The sequence below is a fragment of the Mastigoproctus giganteus genome, chromosome 9 (genome assembly GCF_048544385.1).
Source record: "Mastigoproctus giganteus isolate SK-2022 chromosome 9, ASM4854438v1, whole genome shotgun sequence".
NCBI classification, from domain to species: domain Eukaryota; kingdom Metazoa; phylum Arthropoda; class Arachnida; order Uropygi; family Thelyphonidae; genus Mastigoproctus; species Mastigoproctus giganteus.
The window spans coordinates 109464338-109485051 of record NC_143583.1 but is presented as its reverse complement, the minus strand read 5'-3'; the positions used below and the strand labels follow the sequence as shown (position 1 = coordinate 109485051).

Here is a 20714-nt window from a genome sequence, read left to right as displayed (position 1 = left end):
AGACCTATTAGCTTAACTTCTATTCCGGGGGAAATTAATAGAGGCACTGGTTAAAGAAGCACAGGATCATCTAGACAAGACTGCAGTTATAGTTCAGACACAGTATAGGTTTGTTAAGGGGAAGCCTTTCTGACAAATTTGATTGGATACTATGATGTGGTTACAAAGGAACTGGATTCAAAAATTAATTTTGATGTCATATACTTGGATTTCAGGAAAGCTTTTGACACTGTTGTGCATGGAAGACTACTGTACAAATTGGAGCAGTATGGTATTAAGGGTAAGTTGCTACAATAGACAAAAGGGTGGTTGAGTTAGAGAAGATAGAGAATGGTAATCAATGGACGCTGCTCTTTGGGGACTAATGTTATTAGTGGAGTTCCCCGGGGTGCGGTGTAGGGCCCACTGTTGTTTTGTATATTTATTAATGATATTGATGAAGGTATATTATGCTTAATGTCGAAGTTTGCAAATGATACAAAGGTTGGCAGGGTTGTTAATGACAGTGTGCTACTGAAACAGGATCTAGAAAATTTGGGCAGATGGACGGAGGAGAAGTAGCAACTGAAATTTAGCATTGACAAATGCAAAGTACTGCATATGGGTAGGAGTAACCCCAGAGAAACGTGCCAACTGTGTGGTAGAGGCTTGTTATTTGATTTGTAGGAGCATCAGCAACTAAGGCCATATTGCTCCGGGGATATGCGGTGATCATTCCCTGACCTTTCCGCATCCTCCGTATTTGGTGGTCACAGGCTCGAACCCCGGTCTAATCAAGAAGCATGTGCTATGCACTGCTGCTCCTGCCCACCTGGCTACGGAGTTGCCCTGTGTGGTAGAAAATGAAAAAGAACCTGGGAGGAATTGTGCAGTCAGATATGATGTTTTCTGAGCAATGCAGACAGGTTGCCAGAGCAGGCCATGGGGTATTGTCAATGATATACAGGAATTTTGCTAGTAGGGAAAAGGGGTTGATTATCCCTTTGTATAAGGCAATGGTCAGGCCATGCCTTGAGTATTGTGTACAGTTGTGGAGGCCTCATTTTAGGAAGGATGCAGAGTTGCTTGAGCATGTACAGAGAAGGGCAACAAGATTGGTGAGGGCAAGGACGGGGTCCTCTTACCAAGAAAGGCTGAAGTTCTTTTAAATTGCAGCGGTTGTAGACTATGCACCGGCATGGTGATCTGATTGAGGTGTAAAAGGCTTGAAATGGGTTGAGTACGGTGAATTCTGATGGGATTCTTCCGCTTGCTCAGATTACGAACATGAGGAAGCATAAATTCAAATTGAGGAAAGACAGTTGCAGAATAGATGTGCAAAAATTTGCCTTTAGCCAGTGGGTGTTAATTGCTGGAACAAACTGCCATCTGCCATTGTGGAAGTTGACAGTTTAAATAAATTCAAGGAGGAACTGGACAAACTTTTAGAGGGAATGGATGTGTGAATTTTTTTTTTTTTTTTTTTTTTGCTGGTGCTACATAAGCTCATATGCTTGCTTTCTTGCATCATATGCCTCCATTACTATTACTACATGAAATCTACACGCTACCCTCTTTCATTTTAGTTTATGCCTTTGCTTTTCTGTGAGCATGCCTTAAATATTCTGATACAGTATACAGTAAACTAATATCCACTGGTTTTCTGTATACAGATTTATTACACTGGACAGTCACAGAAAGTGGAAGCATTTCCCATTGCTTTGTCATTCTAGTAGACTACATTCTTGTTGGAGATTTTAGTAAAGAATTCAGTATACTGATTTTTTCTTTTGTTTAATATCTTGTAAATTAAATTTTTGTAATTTTATAAATTTGATTTTGATAGTTTTTTTAAGGTATTTTCTGTGATATTTTGTAAAGCTAATTCTAGTAAGTTACATTATCTTTTCACTATCTTGTAAGTTTAATTTCTTAAGTTAAGTATTTCATATATTTTTGGTATTTGCTTAATTAATATAATTTTTTAAAATTTAGTTCTGTAATATTTTGTTAATTTAATCCTTACCTTAATAATAGTTTCTACAAGATCCACTTCAAATATTTCATCAAAGAATATCAAGAATCAGACAGGAACAGCAGCAGACAATTCACATTAAGTTGGAAACAGGTTCTTTGCTTGTATAGACTGAGGCATATATTCCAAGGTCAATCCAGTGGGTTATGCTAGCTCAACTAGTTCTTTACTTTGTTACTGATTTAAGAAGTGTACTGATGTTAAATTACAGCTCAATACATTATTAGATGAAATTCAGTCACTGAAGAAATGATGGATGCCATAGTGACAAATACAGTTGATCCTACTATAAGGTGCCATCTTATAATGCACACTTCAAGTTATGTGCATCTTTACTTGACACTAGTCTATGCAAAGAAAATTTGAAGTTACATTCATGCACATGAAATCCACACGCTACCATGTTACACTCTTCTCTGAGCAGTACCAAGAGGTACTGCTCAGAGAAGTTCATGTCAGACTGTAAAATTACTCCTAGGTCTTTTTCCCTATCAACTACCTTGAGTTTTGTAAAAATGGTAAGTTATTCTGAGATTACTGCTACCTACATACAGTACTTGCATCAATGTTAAACTTTAGCTACCACTTTTCAAGCCAGCCACTTAGTTTACCTTGTAAGTAGCATGATTTCTGAAGTAGCATGTTTACCCTGATTTCTGTAATTAATAACTGTGATCAACTTTGTATAATCAAACTTTAAATACTTACTTCAATATCATTAATAATCCAAAACATTAAGGGACCCAACACTGCCACCCATGGTACTCCACTCATCACATTAGTCCACAAAGGGCAGTGGCCATTTATAACCACTCTTTGTGTCTCATCATTTAACCAAACCTTTATACATAGCAGTAGCATACCCCTAATAGCACAAAGCTCCAATTTACCCACTTTTCACAATTGTACATGTGGTATACCAATGATGACTTTGCTTTGAAATCTAAGTATATGATGTCAAAATTATTCTTTGCAACCATTTCTCCTGTGATAACTTCAAAGTAGTTAATCAGACTGGTCAGACATAATCTATCTTTAAAAAACCCATGCTGTGATTGCTTATGGCTCCACTCCTACCAAGATGACCTTGCATTACTTCTTTAACTATTGACTCCGTTATTATCCCTGACACAGAGGTCAAACTAACATATCTTTAATTACTCACTTCACAAACTGAATCACTCTTAACATATTCACTGTGGTTGATGTGTGTGTGAATGTGTTCACAACTGCTCAATATTGGTGACACTGACTGGACTCTGCTCTATTTGCAACAATACTTTTTTTATATTATCAAATGTGTGTTCTAAATCCTTGGAACACAGTTTTATTTGTCCTTTACTTATATTTAGATCAGTTTATGTGCATGGAATAAACTTCTAATAATTTTAACCTCAAATTTTATCCAAAGTTTATTCCATGTATGTAAACTAATCTCAACACAGCAAAAAAACAAATAAAATTGTGTACATGGTTGTTGATTAAAGGGGAAAAAAAAAAGTGGCATGCTGATTGAATTCTGGGATACTGAATTCTTAGAAAGTTCAATCTGCATGCCGATACTGAGTGCCTTTACTTTTACAGCGATTGTTTACTGACTGCTTAAGAATGATGTGCCATGATGCACATCACTTCGATGCATATCTACATCAGTGGCAGCAAACATGTTAATGTATAATTGTTGAAGAATGAGTAAGACAATTTTTGCAATATAATGTGGATAGAAAACTCTATGATTGCTCAAACTTACTCAAAGAAAAGTATATATTTTATTTTGAAAAAATTCATTCTGTTAAATAACTATAGTAAGATTAAATAAATGAAACTTACTTTTTTGTATGTCCGGGAAAGTATCTGATATATTTGTTGTCATGAAGAGATAAATACCTAATGGTATCTAAAAAAAAAAAAAAAAACTTCATAAAAATTGTAATTATTCAAAATAGTTTTCTAAAAAATATAATGTACTATTTCTTAAATATGTATTTCTTTCAGTAAAGAATGCCTATACAACTATTATATTATACTTAATCATGGTAATGTTTGTCTTCTGATTAGTCTGTTACTTAGATGCTATCAATGCAAAAATTGTCTGCAAAATTTTGGAATAATTTTTTTTCTTTGGTAAAGTATGAATCTATTATTGACATTATTGTGCTGACAAACTGAATTTCAATAAGTTATCTTTCACAGACACTCCATATTTTGGTAATCTATATAAGCGTTAAAAATATGGTACCAAAGAAACCTGTATGTTTTAAATACTGCAAATAATAAAATGCTTAAAAACATCCTCTTTCCTTATAAAATCACTGTTAACTTATGAACTTTTAAACACAGACTGAAAAGATACAAACTGAGAAATTTTATAAAAAAGAATTCCAACTTTATTGGAAGCCACTTTTTCCCAATGAGGCAACCTTTCATATAAGTATAAAAGTAAACTGACATGATAAAAGCATATGAGTCTTTAAGAGTTAATGTTTAATCCACAAGTGGTTGTGCCCAACTTTTTTTTTTTATTCTTGGAAAAAGTTTTAGGGTTTTTTGAATTTTGTTTGCAGAACACCAATGCTTGAACTTCTACTAATAGACTGAATTAATTATTATATGTAATTTTTTTATTTTTTAATAAAAATAATTTGAATATTTAAATATGTGTTTTGTAAAAAAAACACATTTTCATGTCATTTTCAATGGAACAATACTTTTATTAATTCTGCTCTAAATAAACAGTTATAAATATAAAATATAAACATGAAAATATTAATCCCTTCCATTTTAGTCTATAAAACTGTTCCAGCCAAGCACTGTTTTTATATCTGTTCAGTCTGTTTTTTTAATGTTTGTTATTTGGTTTTTAGGAGCATTAGCAACTAAGGCCATATTGCTCCGGGGATATGCGGTGGTCATTTCCTGGCCTTTCCGCATCCTCTGTATTTGGTGGTCACGGGCTCGAACCCCGGTCTAATCAAGAAGCGTGTGCTATGCACTGCCACTCCTGCCCACCTGGCTATGGAGGCACCTTTTTTTAATATGTATGCACACATATTTCTGCTATTTTGTGTGCTTAATGGTTTTTAAAACTATTAAGCACACAATTGAAATGAATGAAATTATGCATTCGAACAAATTTCTGTTCTTGTTATATATTATATATCAAATTATTAAAAGTGCACACTTTTTTTTTTAAAGAAGCATCTATGATGTGCAGTGCAACTACTGAACAAAAATAGTTGCAAGAATGGTCACACAGCACCTCAACCACAGGTGATTTCTTCAATGCAGTTACTTTGCAAAAACCATAAAATATCACTCAAAAACTACTCTAGTAAAACTGCATCTATATTTATGAAGGAAGAGAAAGTTTCAGTCCTTGAATCAAAAATTCGTGCAAAAAGATTTTTTTTTGCATGCATCTGTAATGACTAGAATGAGCACTACTGGGATAAGAGCAGAACAACAAGGGAATAAATATTTATTCCATTTCTTATTTGGAAAAAAAGAATGGCACATGAAAAATTATTTCAAGATTTCACAAGCTTTTTTTTTTTTTGTTTCTAGGCTTTAGAGAAACCTAAAATAACTAGCATAATCACAGAACTGAACATTGTTCTAACATCCATTGTTCTTCCACAATGGATGGTAAATGTTCATGTCACCAGTAAACAGAGATCAGTGGAGGGAGCTGAAAGATAAAATCATGAAGTTTTGCTCTTCAAGGGGAACATTTGGCAGGAGATATACTTCCTATCAAACCTGGTTATAGTAACCTCACAAATAACAAAAACTCAGCTATGGTATCACAATTAAGCCAATTAAAAAAAATCTCCATATAAATTGTGCCATTTTATCTTGGTTACAAAATTATTTCAAAATTACATACACCTCCTATAATGTCAAACTTTCCAGTAAACTGCCCAACAATACATATTTTAAAATCTTAAATTATAAGAGGAAACCTCACCTTTTTAGTAGGACTGTAATTCTCTTGATACTCAATCGTGAATGATTATAATATGAACCTACCCCACATGCATAGTCATAAACAAATCAAATTAAAATAGCTATTAATTAAAATCATCATGCCTTCACAATTCTCATATCACACCAAGCGAATCGGAAAAAGTTATGGAAAGATGGTGGCCATCAACCCCTAAAAAACCAACCAATATCAAATGCTACCATGAGAACTGAAAAACAATTGTCGCAAAAACATCTAAAAACTACGAAACAAATAAATATCCATTAATTCACACACAATTTAAACTTTAAAACTGTTTTATAACTTCTTGGGGGTTGGTGGCCACCGTCTTTCCATAACTCTTTCCGATTGGCTTGGTGTGATATGAGAATTGAAGGCATGATGATTTTAATTAATAGCTATTTTAATTTGATTTGTTTATGACTATGCACGTGGGGTAGGTTCATAAAGAAGTTATAAAATGGTTTTGTGTGAATTAATGGATATTTATTTGTTTCGTGGTTTTTAGATGTTTTTGTGACAAGTGTTTTTCAATTCTCATGGTAGCATGCGATATTGGTTGGTTTTTTTGGGGGTTGGTGGCTACCATCTTTCCGTAACTCTTTCCGATTCGCTTGGTGTGATATGAGAATTGAAGGCATGATGATTTTAATAAATATCTATTTTAATTTGATTTGTTTACGACTATGCACGTGGGGTAGGTTCATATTATAATAATTTGCGACTGAGGGTCGAGAGAATTACAGTCCTACTAAAAAGGTATGAGGTTTCCTCTTATAATTTAAGATTATAATAATAGGACTTATTGGGCTTCAAAGTCCCTTTTGATTCGAATTAGTAATCTATATTTTATAGATTACTAATTGAAATATTCATGTATTTCAAACAGTAATAAATGAACTTATAATTATTGAACACAGTGGTAGCTAAAAGATTGTGAGAGGGTGGGTTACAGCATCTTTTGAGCATGATTGCATACCAAGATTGCATACTTCAATTAACTTTATGTGAAGTCTAGCAGAGAGATGTTAAATTTCACATAAACAGTTGCTGAGCTGTTTGAGTGAACAGAGGTTTTTCTCATCTGTTGTAATGTACTGAAAATTATGAAATCTTAACAATGTATAAACATAAAAAATTTTATTGTAAACTTGGAAAGACATGAAATGCGTGTTACAGTTTATGGAGATAATGCTATGATGAAAAATAAATATAGTTTTATGTAGTTTCAAGTGTTTCTTGTGGGAAATTTTCCACTATAAGAGAAGGAGATATCTATCAACGTCCTGAAATGATCAAAACCAACGAAGTCCACATCACTATTTGATAGGATCAATGACTAATTATTCAAGAAACTGTAAAGCATCAAACCTTCATTCATTTGAGTTGTTTGAGTAAACTATGTTTGATCTTGCATTTTTAATAAAAATTACAACAGGTGATGAATCCTGGGTGTACAGATATAGATGAAGTTTAAATCTCAATGAAAGCAAGAAAGCTGAAAAAGACACAGCAGTCAAAATCACATGTGAAGTTAAATGCTGATTGCATTTTTTGACAAGGTGATGGTTTTATTAAAATTCAGGCCACAAGGTGTCACTGATAATACAGCCTACTATCAAGAAGTTTTAAAATGGATGAGAGATGCAATTTGCTGTCCATGATCAGAAAAATGGTTGGTTCCTTCACTACAACAATGTGTTGTGTTATACACCACTTGCTGTATGGCAATTTTTGTTCAACAGAAACATTTTCATTGTGTGTACCCACCTTATTCAGATGATTTGGCACTGACTCTGACTGTTCTCCAAATTAAAACAATATCAAAAGAAAAGAAAATGATTTGAGTTGATTCAAGAAATCCAATCAAACATGATGGACTGCTAAAACAATTCACAACTGAACAAGTATATGGTTGCAGAAGGAGATTATACTGTAGAATATTAACAATATAAACATTTATCTTTGAATAAAATAAATTTTTTCACCAAACATTTTGATCAGACCTTGTATTAATATACTGAACATAGCTGAGATCACACAGTAAACAATGCACTGTTGTTTGCGATAACGTATATAATAATAATATGGTTTTTTTTGTTTGTTTGGAGCATTAGCAACTAAGGCCATATTGCTCTGGGATATGCGGTGGTCATTCCCTGACCTTTCCGCATCCTCCGTATTTGGTGGTGACAGGCTCGAACCCCGGGCTAATCAAGAAGCGTGTGCTACGCACTGCTGCTCCTTCCCGCCTGGCTATGGAGGTGCCCATAATAATATGTATGTAATAAATACCTATATGTGTTAAGTAATATATATATGTAATAAGTAACTGATCAGCAAGTGATTTATGGAAGTACATTTGTTAATAACAAAAAAAAAAAAGTAAGCATGGACCTTTCCACATATTGCTGATTTTGTGAAATCATCATTCAGTAGCCTGTTAGCAGACCTATAAGCCAGTTTGCTTTGGCAGCTTTCCTAGTGGCATTGACAATACACCTCTGTTTTTGAAATCTTTCCTGAGAAAGATTTCAAAAACACTTTTGGTTAACACTGCTAAAGTGCTAATTCAAAGCTTTCATGAACTTGTTTCACAGGACAGAGTTCTGTTAATTTGCCATAAACATACATTATAGTTTTCTTTGACTGACAACATAGCTGCTTCTCTAACGTGTTGTTTTTCAATAAGAACATGATGCCATACACCATAACTTCTCTTCTGAACTAAAAATAACCTCATAGACAGAAACACAAAATCCTAGGATTAATGGTTACAATGTCAAGAATACTGCAGTTCCCTCAACAATGCTATAACCAAGAGAGGCCATATATAAATACCTATACCTACCAACTTTTAGAAATCAAATATCGGAAGATGTTTTAAGGAGATTTGGTTTTGGATAGAAAGCTCTGGAAGAAATTTCTGGTGCATTCAATGATATTGATAACTGTAAGAAAACTACTCGCTTAGCCAGAGACATAATACATGTAACATCACCATATGTCAATGTGCTGGAGATATTTGGCTCTATTTTGAGATGGATAGTTTGATCCATTGGAATTCTTGTTGGCCCTGAGCGATCTCTTTTCACCCAGGTTACATACCTTTTATTTTTATTTATTTTTTTCATGAAAACCCCAAACCCGAAAGGTATTAGAATCTATAGTACTTAGTGCTGTGTGTTAGTTGAGGGTTGAGAAGATGAAAGAAGATACTTGTTGACATTGGACTTGGAAGAAGTTGAAGGAATAAATAAGGGGAAAAAAAAATATTTGTTCTGTGGGTTTGAAGTTGGACAATAAAAGGATGCTGACTGGTTGCGGCATGTGTTTGGACAGGTTTGGAAGAGAGAGAGCAGGAATTACAGAAGCCAATTCAGAAGAACAGTGGCCATGGAAGCATCTATAGATAGGAATGTAGCAGAAACAGAATGTCTATGACACAGAGAAGTGCAGAGACTTTGTTAGAGATGGATCATTAATTAACCTAACTGTCCTCCTCTGAATGGAATGTAGAAATCCGAGAGAGGTTTGGAGGCACCACTCCAGATGTGGGAACAACATTCCATGGTAGGACAGATTTCAGATTTCTAGAGTGAGTAACTGTTTAGAAGAAAAGTAATGCCAAGAGCAAAAGAGAAAATCCAGTTTTTTAAGATTTTAATTTTTTAATATTGCAGAGGAAGCAATATTTGCAATGTGCTTATGCCAAGAGAGAGAGATTAGAAGTAAGAGTAATCCCTAATAGAAATGTGTGATCTTGTCTACAAATCTGAGTGTCATCGAAGATAAGCACTGGAACAGAAGAATCCCTTTTAGGAGATATACTATGGGAGTAAGTTTTAGAAGGATCAAAATCAACTAAGTTACGAGGAGGTATCAAAAAGTTCATACCCTAACCAAGAAATAATAGCCCTAGAAAGGTGAAACTTCACAGGAACTTTAATCCTTTTTTTATGGTCTCTCCATGTATAGTAACACATTTCTCCCATTTATGTATCAATTGTTTAATGCCTTGATCATAGAAGTCCGCGCTTTTTGCCTGAAACCACGATTCCACTTCATTGATGACTTCCTGAGACAAACCAAAGTGCCGCTCACACAATGGTTTCTTCATTTCTCGAAACAAGAAGCCTGACGGAGCTAGGTCAGAAGAAAAGGGTTGGTGGTGCAGTAGTTTGAATCCACGCTGGCAACAAAGTTGGTGGTGGCAATGACCGTGTGAGCTGGTGCACTGCCTGACAGAAGACAGACACTTTTGGTTAACATTCCACACCTTTTCTCCTTCAAAGAATCGTGTAACTTTTTCAAAAGATTTCTGTAGTATTCTCCAGTAAGTGTGGAACCGTGAGGTAGGTAATCTGTCAGGATAACCCCTTTTCTGTCCCAAAACATGGACAACATCACCTTCTTCACAGATGGAGTGGTCTTTGCCCTTTTGGGAGGTGGGGAGGTGTGCCTCCACTGCTTTGACATGTCTTTAGTCTCCGGATCATACTGGTACAACCAGCACCATCATTTGTCACCAACCGATCAAAAAAGTTCTCAACATCCGCATTACACAAATCCAACAGTTGGCAAGAACATTGCATTTGACATTTCTTCTGCAATGGCATCAGCAATCTTGGAATCCATCATGTGGAGACCTTAGACATATGCAGCTGGTCATATAAAATGCTGTGGGTAGACCCATAACTAATTCCCACTGCATTTGTGATGAAATGAATTGTCACACCTGTGTCAATTAGCACCAGCTGCTCAACCTTTGCAACTGTCTCACTGTCTGTGGATGTTGATGGCTTTCCTTCTCTTGGTTTATCAAAGATACTGGAACTTCTGTTTCCACTTTTTTACAGTGTCATAGGATGGACACTTCTGCCCATACACAGCTTTCATTTCTTTGTCAATTTCCTGGGTTTTCTTGCCTTGCAAATGCAGGAACTTGATCACTGCTCAATACTCCACTTTGTCAACCATAGCATTCTTCCCCAGATTTTGGGTTCCACCTGTGGTGTATGATCACCTACGGGAATGAAATTTCACATTAGTTATTGTAAAATTTCATTCCAGAAGATGAAAGGCTGTTCTGGCATCTTCTTACTGATGTTTTATTTAGGTCAGAGTACAAACTCTTTGATATCCCCTCATACCGTTGCCACACTGGAGAATTACCTGAAGATCGGCATTTAAGGAACTGGCAGTGGATATTTGAGACATTGAAACTGTTTGGGCAGGGCAAGGTTTTTCAAGGTGGAATGCAATGTACTATCGTCAGCAAAACTATGGATAGGATTTCTAGTCAATGGAAGAAAGTCATTGATATACAATAGGAAAAGAGTGAGAGAAAGAATTAAGAACTAAATATTAGGGAACACTAGCATTAGTAGAAAAGTTAGAACACAGAGCTATCTACATCACCTACAATGAGTGGTCAGTGAGAAAACTGGATACCCAATTACAAAAAAACAGTTGGCAAACCATAAGATGGAAGCTTGTTTAGGAGGCCTTCATGCCAAGCATGATAAAAAGCCTTTGAAATGTCAACAGCAACTGCTTGAGTTTCACCAAACTTTTCCATTGAATTTGTCCATAGATTGGTAACGTGTCAGTATATCACCAGTGGATCGACGCTGATGGAATCCATATTGGCAATCGTTGATCTGATGATTAAGATATCAAGATATCAAGATTTCTTGATAGATTAGCTGTCAGTTAACAGATTTCTCAATTACTTTAGAAAGAGCAGAAGCAGACACAATTGGGATGATAACTGGATGAGATGCAAGGCCAATGTGCTGGCTGCTGTAACTGAGTATCCACTAGAAGGTTAAGACAGTTTGATCCACACTTACAGCATGTTGCTGACTCAATTCTGCTTCCAGTTCTATAAGCAGAGATATACCTCAGGGCTAGTCTGCTTCACAGCATACTTTAGTGATAAACTGATATACAGTGATGGAGATATTTTGATTTAGGGAACCTTTACTACAAACTTATTTTGCCGTGAATAAAAAACAGCCTTTACAGGCTTTTTTTTCATTCTCTTAAATTGGCATATTAATTTTTCAAATTTAAGATCAAATGGAACATAAGATCAAGTAGTGACTTAAACAGATTGATACAATCTGATTATTAAGAGAGGCAAGAAAAATCAGCTTACCATCAACTTTTGTTGAACTATGAATTGCAGTATTCGCTGCATGTGTGTATCTTATAAGATCTACACCATATTTTTTGCTATGAAGAGTTCGCTTATGCCTGTAAAAAGAAAATACATAACTTCTCAGCAAAATAACTTTTACAATATATGTTAATACAGGTAACTCTCAGTTAATAAATGTTCATTTAAGGAAATTTCAGCTTGAAACATAAAAATTTGTGAATAAATTTGAATAGTGAAATTCAAAGTTGCAATTTTTGAATATACAGAATATGTATTTAGCCCCTGGTGATTTGCTGTGATGGAATTTTGTATAACTGCTTTTGGTTACATATAATATTTGCTTACTGGTTTCCCATGATTTTCATGCTTAGTACAGCATGTTCATTTGTTACTGAACAGCAATTAAATGTGTGCTGTGCTACGCTGAATAGCTGAAATTTCAATATTCCCTCTAAAACTTATTTTGAGTGTACAGAGAAGGAAGCAAGACTGCAAGTTTCTGTTTATGACAGCAGGAGAAGTGTTGACAATTGCAGTGTTGTGTCATCTTCACCTGATACTCAGTTAAGAATATACCTTTTACATTATATATTAATAATTTTGTTATTTTGTGCTGGTGCCAAAATCAAATAAGTTCAATAATTTTTACTGTCTGGAAGCCACTGGAAAAATTGGTTTCACTAACAAAATTCCATTTAATGGAGGACTTTTCAGGAGTATATATATATATCCCTTTTGCTAAATGAGGTATGCCTATATGATGAGTTTTCATAATATAAAAAAATATTTATATGATGCATATTTGTTAATATTTTCTTATTATAAAAGAATTTAACATAGAGTAGTCATATTTTTATCTTTTACTCTGAAAAAAAAATTATCATAATTAAAACAATGAACATCACTAAAGCAAATAATAAGCATCATTAAATGACTTCAATGAAGTCCTTTTAACATATTTATATAGGGAACAATTATAAAAAACAATAGACAAACTGACAATTTTTATTCATTGAAGTAAATTGAAATATAAAACTTAACTAAATCTTGCAGAGCAATTAGATTTCATTTTAAGTGTACTGGTAAACTAAAAACCATGAATATACAAAATAATTACAACAGTTGGAAATTATAATATGTTATCAGGAGTGTGCAAATAAATAAAGAAAAATAAATAGTGTTATGAAGTTAAAAAAAAAAAAAAAAAACTACAAAAAAAGATAAAAAGAATCTGCTTATAACTAAACAGTTGTCAGGATTCCAGTTTTGCAATGCTATAAGGTCAAATTGCATATGTGTCACTTGTGATACATTTTAATGGACAAAATATATTTAAATGCAATATATAATGAATAAAATGTATACAAACATCTGCACATATTTTTATAGCTGTAGCAGACACAACAGTTAAAATATTTAAAAAATAAGTCAAGGGTGAATATGCTGGGGAGGCATCCGCTCCCTGCAATTACTGCATTTCTTTTCGAGCTTATTACCAATATAAATCACAGATTTTCTAGATACAAGATAAATTTGCATTGGTTTGTATAACTTGTCCCCAATCCCATGCCTATATGATTTTTTCTAACAATCAAATCATGTGCCTTAGATTTAAAAACAGAATTAAAATTAAATTATTATTATGTGAAAGCTAAAGGATTCAGTAATTTTTCCAGATTATACCTTTTGACAGGCAGAAAAATTTGAATCAAGTATAGAGAATTTGGACAAATAATTATTAATGTTACCAATAATATAATTCTTAATTTTATTTGAAACAGATTTTATAAAAATAAACCTGTAGTTATAGGAATCTAAATGGAAACCTGCTTTGTAAACATCATTGCACTTGAATATATATAAAACTATGTGGATACTTTCCTTCTTTCAACATAATGAGTTCAACTAACAAGTCAAATATTCTTTTAATAGACTTTTTCAATTTCCAAGTATGAAGAGGGTTGCTGGGTGACTTCCTCAGATTTTTTTTTTTTTTTTTGATTTGGTAGTTGTTGGCGCATCGGCTTCTATGGCCATATTGCACCTCCCAAGGTTTTTGCAGTACTTTGATCCAAGCCCGAGGCGGGAATCGAACCCGCGACCTTGGGTTGCCGGGCAGGTACTTTACCCACTCGGCTAGCCCGGTCGGCGCTTCCTCAGAAAAACTGGACAGCTTTGGTTTCATTTATCCACTACTTCCAGTTATGTATATTCATGCCTTCAAAGTAGACATGCTTACTGGATGATTTCCATAAAAAACTTGACACATATGAGGAAAATTTGGCACAGAAAAAAAAAAACAAACAAAAAAAAAAGTTCCCAGTTGAGTAAGAAATACTAATCTTAAATATAATGGAACTATTTATCAATAATATTGATGAATGTATAACAGGCAGATGATACAAAGGTTGGCAGGGTTGTTAATGACAATAACAACAATATGTAGCTGCAACATGAACTAGAAAAGTTGGGCAGATGGGCTGAGAGGTAGCAACTGAAGTTTAACATTGACAAATGCAAAGTGCTGCATATGGGTAGAAGTAACCCCAGAGTAACATACTAACTGTGCAGTACTACACTCAGGGTCGTCGAGAATGAAAAAGACCTGGGGGTAATTGTGCCATCAGATATGAAGTTTTCAGAGCAGTGCAGACAGACAGACTACCAGAGCAGCTCATGGGGGTCTTATTAATGATATATGGGAACTTTGCTAGCAGGGATAAGGAGGTAATTATTCCTTTCTATAAGGCAATGGTATCAGACCACACCTTGAGTACTGCATACAGGTCTGGAAGCCTCATTTTAGGAAGGATGTAGAGCTTCTGTACAGAGAAGAGTAACGAGATTGGCGAGGGGATCAAAGGGGTGCTCTTACCAAGAAAGGCTTAAGTTCAGCAAATTGCAGCGTCTGGAGACGAGGCATCTGCTAGGTGATCTGATTGAGGTGTTTAAGACTTTAAATGGTTTCAGCAAGCTTAATGCTGATGGGAGTCTTCCTCTTGCTCAGATTACACATTTGAGGGGGCATAAATTCAAATTGAGGAAAGATAGTTGCAGTCGGTTCCATAGCCGAGTGGTCAGGAGCGGGAGTGCAGTAGCACATGCTCTTTGAGTAGACTGGGGTTCAAACCCCTGACTGCTGAATACGGTCGATCTGCCAACATGCAATGGACCAGGGTGGCAGATTATGGTCCATTTTCCCTCAGTATGAATATTTGTGGAGGCTTCCATCCTGCAGTGGGTTGATAATGGCTGCACTTCACATTTTTTTTTTTTTAGTTGCAGATTAGATGTGTACAAATTTGCCTTTAGCCAGCAAGTGGCTGATTGCTGGAACAAACTTCCATTTGTTGTTGTTGTTGTTGTGGAAGTTGATAGCTTAAATAAATTCAAGGAAGAACTGGACACACTTTTGGAGTGGATGGAGAGGTGAATCGGGTGGGGTTTTTTTTTTTTTTTTTTTTGGCTGATGGTGTATAAGCTTGCTTTCTTGCATCATATGGAACTACTAATGCAACAATTTACAATTTAAATATGAAATGCCCAATTTTTATAATTTTTTTAAATAGAGAAAACATCCTTTGCATCTAAACAATTGAAAGGTGTGTGTGTGTATATATATATATATATATATATATATATATATAAAACATTGTACAGATTTAATGCAGACACTGTTATGTTCATCTCTTCAGAAAATTAAATCTCATTGAAACTTTATTTTCCTGACTATGTGAAAATATAATAAAGGTTAAAGAATACCTTTATTCTTTAACCGTTAAAGAATACAATGATTACAAAATTTATTAAAACTCAAGAAAACTAAGAAAAAAACTGACCATAACTAAAATTAAACCAACAAACATATAAAATGATAATAAAACTTACATAATTAGAAAATACCAAGCATTTTCATGACCGATATTTGCTCATATTGTTTGTTAGGCAGTAAGCTCATATACTGGACTGTCTGGGTCAAAACTGGACACCCGGCAACCCCAAACATCAATAATATTGTTTTGAATACAAGATTTTAATACAATACATATACAAACTATACTAAAAGAAATAAATTACTCAATTCGTTAGAGTTATATACTGATAAGACAATTTTTTACTCAATGAAGATTTGGAGAAAATTTTTCTTATTAGTATATTGAAAAACTATCATTAAACTATGATCTAAATAAGAAATGTTACTGCTGTTAAGCTCATTAATCATGTTTCTCATCTCATTTCTATCTCAAAATTTCTGAGCACAAAAAAAAATGTTTTTTTTTTCTTTTTTAAAGCTTATTTCTTGTTTAGTAATTATGTTAATGAGATATGTCTGAAAGACAATTCCTAAATTTCTTAACAGTTTGTTTCTGTCCTTCATTATAATAATTTGGTCAGTGATTGATCCAAGTTTCATGATTATTACTTTAATATTACACTAGGCACTAACTAAAGTTTTATACTTAAACATCATACTGTTCTTATTAATATAACACCTATTTAAAAAAAAAAAAAATCTATACCTTTAAACAATATGTGCTGAGCCAAAAACAAATTGACAGAATAAATGTCAAAATGAATAAATAAATTGAAAATTTGCCCAATGAAATCAGTGGTAGACATAGATATGCTATGTAACATAATTAAGAACATTAATGTGATCTCAAACAAAAAAAAAATATCTAAAACAAGTTAGCTAATGTATGCAGAGTATTACATTTTAGGTGCAATTAATTTGTTTTTGTTTTTTTTTAATTAAATTAATATTTTTTCTTGATATGTAATTAAGAGAAGTGAAAAGCAAATACAGTTACCTCCTAATCAATTAATTACTATGATTATAACTTTATTAGAACACTTAATAAAACTCTATAATCTTATATTCTCTAAACTTAGAAATTCAGTTTAATTACAACTGTATAATATTTATTACTATCCTGCAGTATATATATATATAATGCATCTCTTCATAAGCAATACATTCACAACCATACATGCAAAGTGTGCACAGACTGTCTCAAGCTAACAATGCCTCATTAAAATTACATTTAATCCATGAATTTGTACCAAAAAAATAAATAATAACTGCTGGATTTCTATTGTCCAATTTTAATGAAATTTGGAATGGCTTGGAAAATATTTTTAAAATTCCTAAATATAAAATTTCATGAAAATCTATCCATTAGGAGTCCCTCTGTTACAGGCAGATAGTCAGACAGACATGGCAAAGACAATAGGCACATATACATATGTGAGCATACCTAAAAATGATCAGATATAACGAGCTCTTAATAATACACATATTTATCTGAGAAAATTTAATGTTAGTACTTAGGTGATACAGGCAGGCTGATGTATATGTCTCCATTTTGATGCCAGGTTATTCCAATTACTGGATTTATAACACTATATTTATATAATATAATTATTGCAAGGAATGGCAATCTCTCAGCAGGCATAGCATGTCAGATTATTTGCAGTGCAGTAATATTTTTTATTATAGACTTCTCATGTTTCAAAGCATCAATAGGGTTGCCAGTTAACCTCTCAGAAAAACCAAACAGCTATCAGTTTGCTGATTTCTGAAGCTTCTGGTTTCATTTATCTCCAATTTCCAGTTTCACGTATTCGTGTCTAATACTTCAAAATAGACAGGCTTCAAAAAAAGTAGATCTGCAGTTCTCCTGGAAATCAGGACTATATTTCATGTATCAACTGATCTCGTTTTTCAAAGCTACTTTTAGCAGAATGTGATACCGCTACAGGGGGAGAGGTGCCTTTGTGTGTTCATTGCAAAGAGCATGAGAAGGTTAAGCACAAATTCAGCATTCTAATGGGCCTATATAAGAAGAATAGGAAGATTCTTCTTATATAGGCCTATTCTTCAAGCTCTTCTTCTATATAAGAAGAAGAGCTTGAAGAATAGGGCTGATGCCCTTGAAGGATTACAAGATTACTCATCAAGCACTCAGCTGCCCAGCCCAATGCTTGAATTCATGCTCCAGTAGCAAACAACACAATGACAACCTCCACAGAAGGAAGAGATCCTTGGTGCCACAGTAAGTAGTAATAAGATTAACAGAAGCTGCAGAGGTGAAAGTAATTATTCTTGCACTGCTTCTATTGGGGTATACGGCAGAGTGAAAAGCAAGGTATCTGGGATTTCAAGGCCTGCTTGGGATATTCATGGAACAAGCAAATAAATACATGGGCTGCATTAGGGGTACTAAGAGTAAATTCAGGTGCATGCATACTTGCATGTACTTCAAAGCTATGAGCATAATAAATACATCTGATGAATTTGAAGTACTTGTCAAGTCATCAAATTCAGACATTGTGGAGATATCGGAGCCATGGTGTCACTTAGACAAATATGCAGAATTTGAATATGGGGAGTCCATTGTGCACAGAAAGGACAGACAGCAAGTTAAAAAGCACATAAAATCGAGCAGTGGCTGTGCATCCAGTTGATTGACATGAGTAGACAATGCAATGTGGAGTCAGTCTGGTGTGACATAAGCATAAGGAAAACAAAAGGGAATAGGAATGTATTAGCATTAACAGAGGCATATGATGCAAGAAAGCAAGCTTATACAGCATCAGCCAAAAAAATAAATAAAATAGAAACTTCCCATTTCACCCATCCATTCACTCAAAGGTTTGTCACTTCTTCCTTGAATTTATTTAAGCTATCAACTTCAACAACATATGGGAAGTTTGATCTGTCAATCACCTACCTGCTAGCTAAAGGCAAATTCTGCACATCTATTCTACAACTGTCTTTCCTCAATTTATGTCCTCTCAGGTTTGTAATCTAAGCAATAGGAAGTATCCCAAAGCAGTGAGCCTGCTCAAACCATTCAAAGCCTTATATACCTCAATCAAATCACCTCGCAGGTGCCTAGTCCAGATGCTGCAATTTGCATAACTTAAACATTTCTTGGTAAGAGGAAACCTTTGTTCCCCCTCACCTGTACTCATTCTAGCAAGTCTACATACTTCCCAAAATGAGGCCTCCAGACCTGTGTTCAATACTCAAGGTGTGGCCTGACCATTGCCTTATACAAGGGGATAATCACCTCCTTATCCCTGCTAGCAAAATCCCTGTAAATCATTGACAAGACCCCATGACCTGCACTGCTCAGAAAACTTCATATCTCACTGCACAATTGCCCTCAGGTCTTTTTCATTCTCTACTACCCTCAGTGTAGTAACACACAGTTGGTACATTTCTCTTGGATTATTGCTATCCATATGCAATACTTTGTATTTGTGTCAATGTTAAACTTCAGTTGCCACTTCTCAGTCCATCTGCCCAACTTTTCTAGATCCTTTTGAAGTAGCATACTGCCATTAACAACCTTGCCAACCTTTGTATCATCAGCAAATTTCGACATTAAGCCCAATATACCTTCATCAATATCACTGATAACTATACAAAACAACAATGGGCCCAACACCGAACCCTAGTGGATTCGGCTAATAACATAGAGCAGTATCCATTGATTACCACACTATGTCTTCTCTCACTCAACAATCCTTTTATCCATTGTAGTAACTTGCCTTTAATGCCAAACTGCTCCAGTTTGTACAGTAGTCTACCATGTGCAACTGTATCAAAAGCTTTCCTGTAATCCAAGTATATAATATCAAAATTATTTTTTGCATCCAGTTCCTTTGTGACCACATCACAGTATCCAATTAAATTGGTCAAGACTTGCCCTTAACAAACCCATGCTGTGTCAGAATTTTTACTGCAGTCTTGTCTAGATGATCCTGCAATGCTTCTTTAACCAGTGACTCCATTATTTTCCCCGAAACAGAAGTTAAACTAACAGGTCTGTAATTACTTATGTCACCCTTTGATCCCCCTTTGTGAACTGGATATCATCATCAGCCATTTTTAATCCACTGCAGGATGAAGGCCTCTCAGGCAGGAACTGAATATACATTTGCATATTCTCCTGTCCGTGGGGATCTCTCATAATTATGGCTAAGGGTTTGCTTACTTCCTTTAATATAACTGGATAGATCCCATCCACCCCAGCTGCCTTCTTATATTTAACTTCAACAATTTCTCCTCCACTTTGCTCTCAGTTATTACAGAATCATTTAGCTCCCTGTTAGAGTTTAATAAGCTTCTGTCCTCCATTTCCCTACAGAATTCCTCATGTGAATGTAGATACAAAATACTCATTCAGTTTGTCAACTGCCTAACCAGGATCATCATGTTATAGGCTTAATGACTATGATAAGTATATTGTTGTTGTTGTTATTTGGTTTTTAGGAGCATTAGCAACTAAGGCCATATTGCTCCGGGGATATGTGGTGGTCATTCCCTGAACCTTCTGTATTTGGTGGTCATGGGCTCGAACCACGGTCTAATCAAGAAGCATGTGCTATGCACTACTGCTCCTGCCCACCTGGCTACGGAGGCGCCGTGATAAGTATAAGATGCAACTATATAGACATATAGAGTGGGCCACTAAATTAAATCAGATCTTATAATGGGGGATTTTAACTTTCCAGATACCAATTAGAACTGGTGGGCT

The 20714-nt window shown here is 34.6% G+C and overlaps 1 protein-coding gene across 1 annotated transcript in view; it reads right to left on the bottom strand.

Moving 5' to 3' along the window:
* LOC150080632 (WD repeat-containing protein 82-like) overlaps positions 1-20714 on the bottom strand; it is a 118319-nt gene that overhangs the window by 82166 nt on the left and 15439 nt on the right. Inside the window, exons 2-3 of the mRNA XM_090381174.1 lie at positions 12163-12260; positions 3845-3911 (exon numbers count right to left, since the gene is read on the bottom strand). Coding sequence (XP_090237300.1) covers positions 3845-3911; positions 12163-12260 — 165 coding nt within the window. The remainder of the gene's footprint in view (positions 1-3844; positions 3912-12162; positions 12261-20714) is intronic.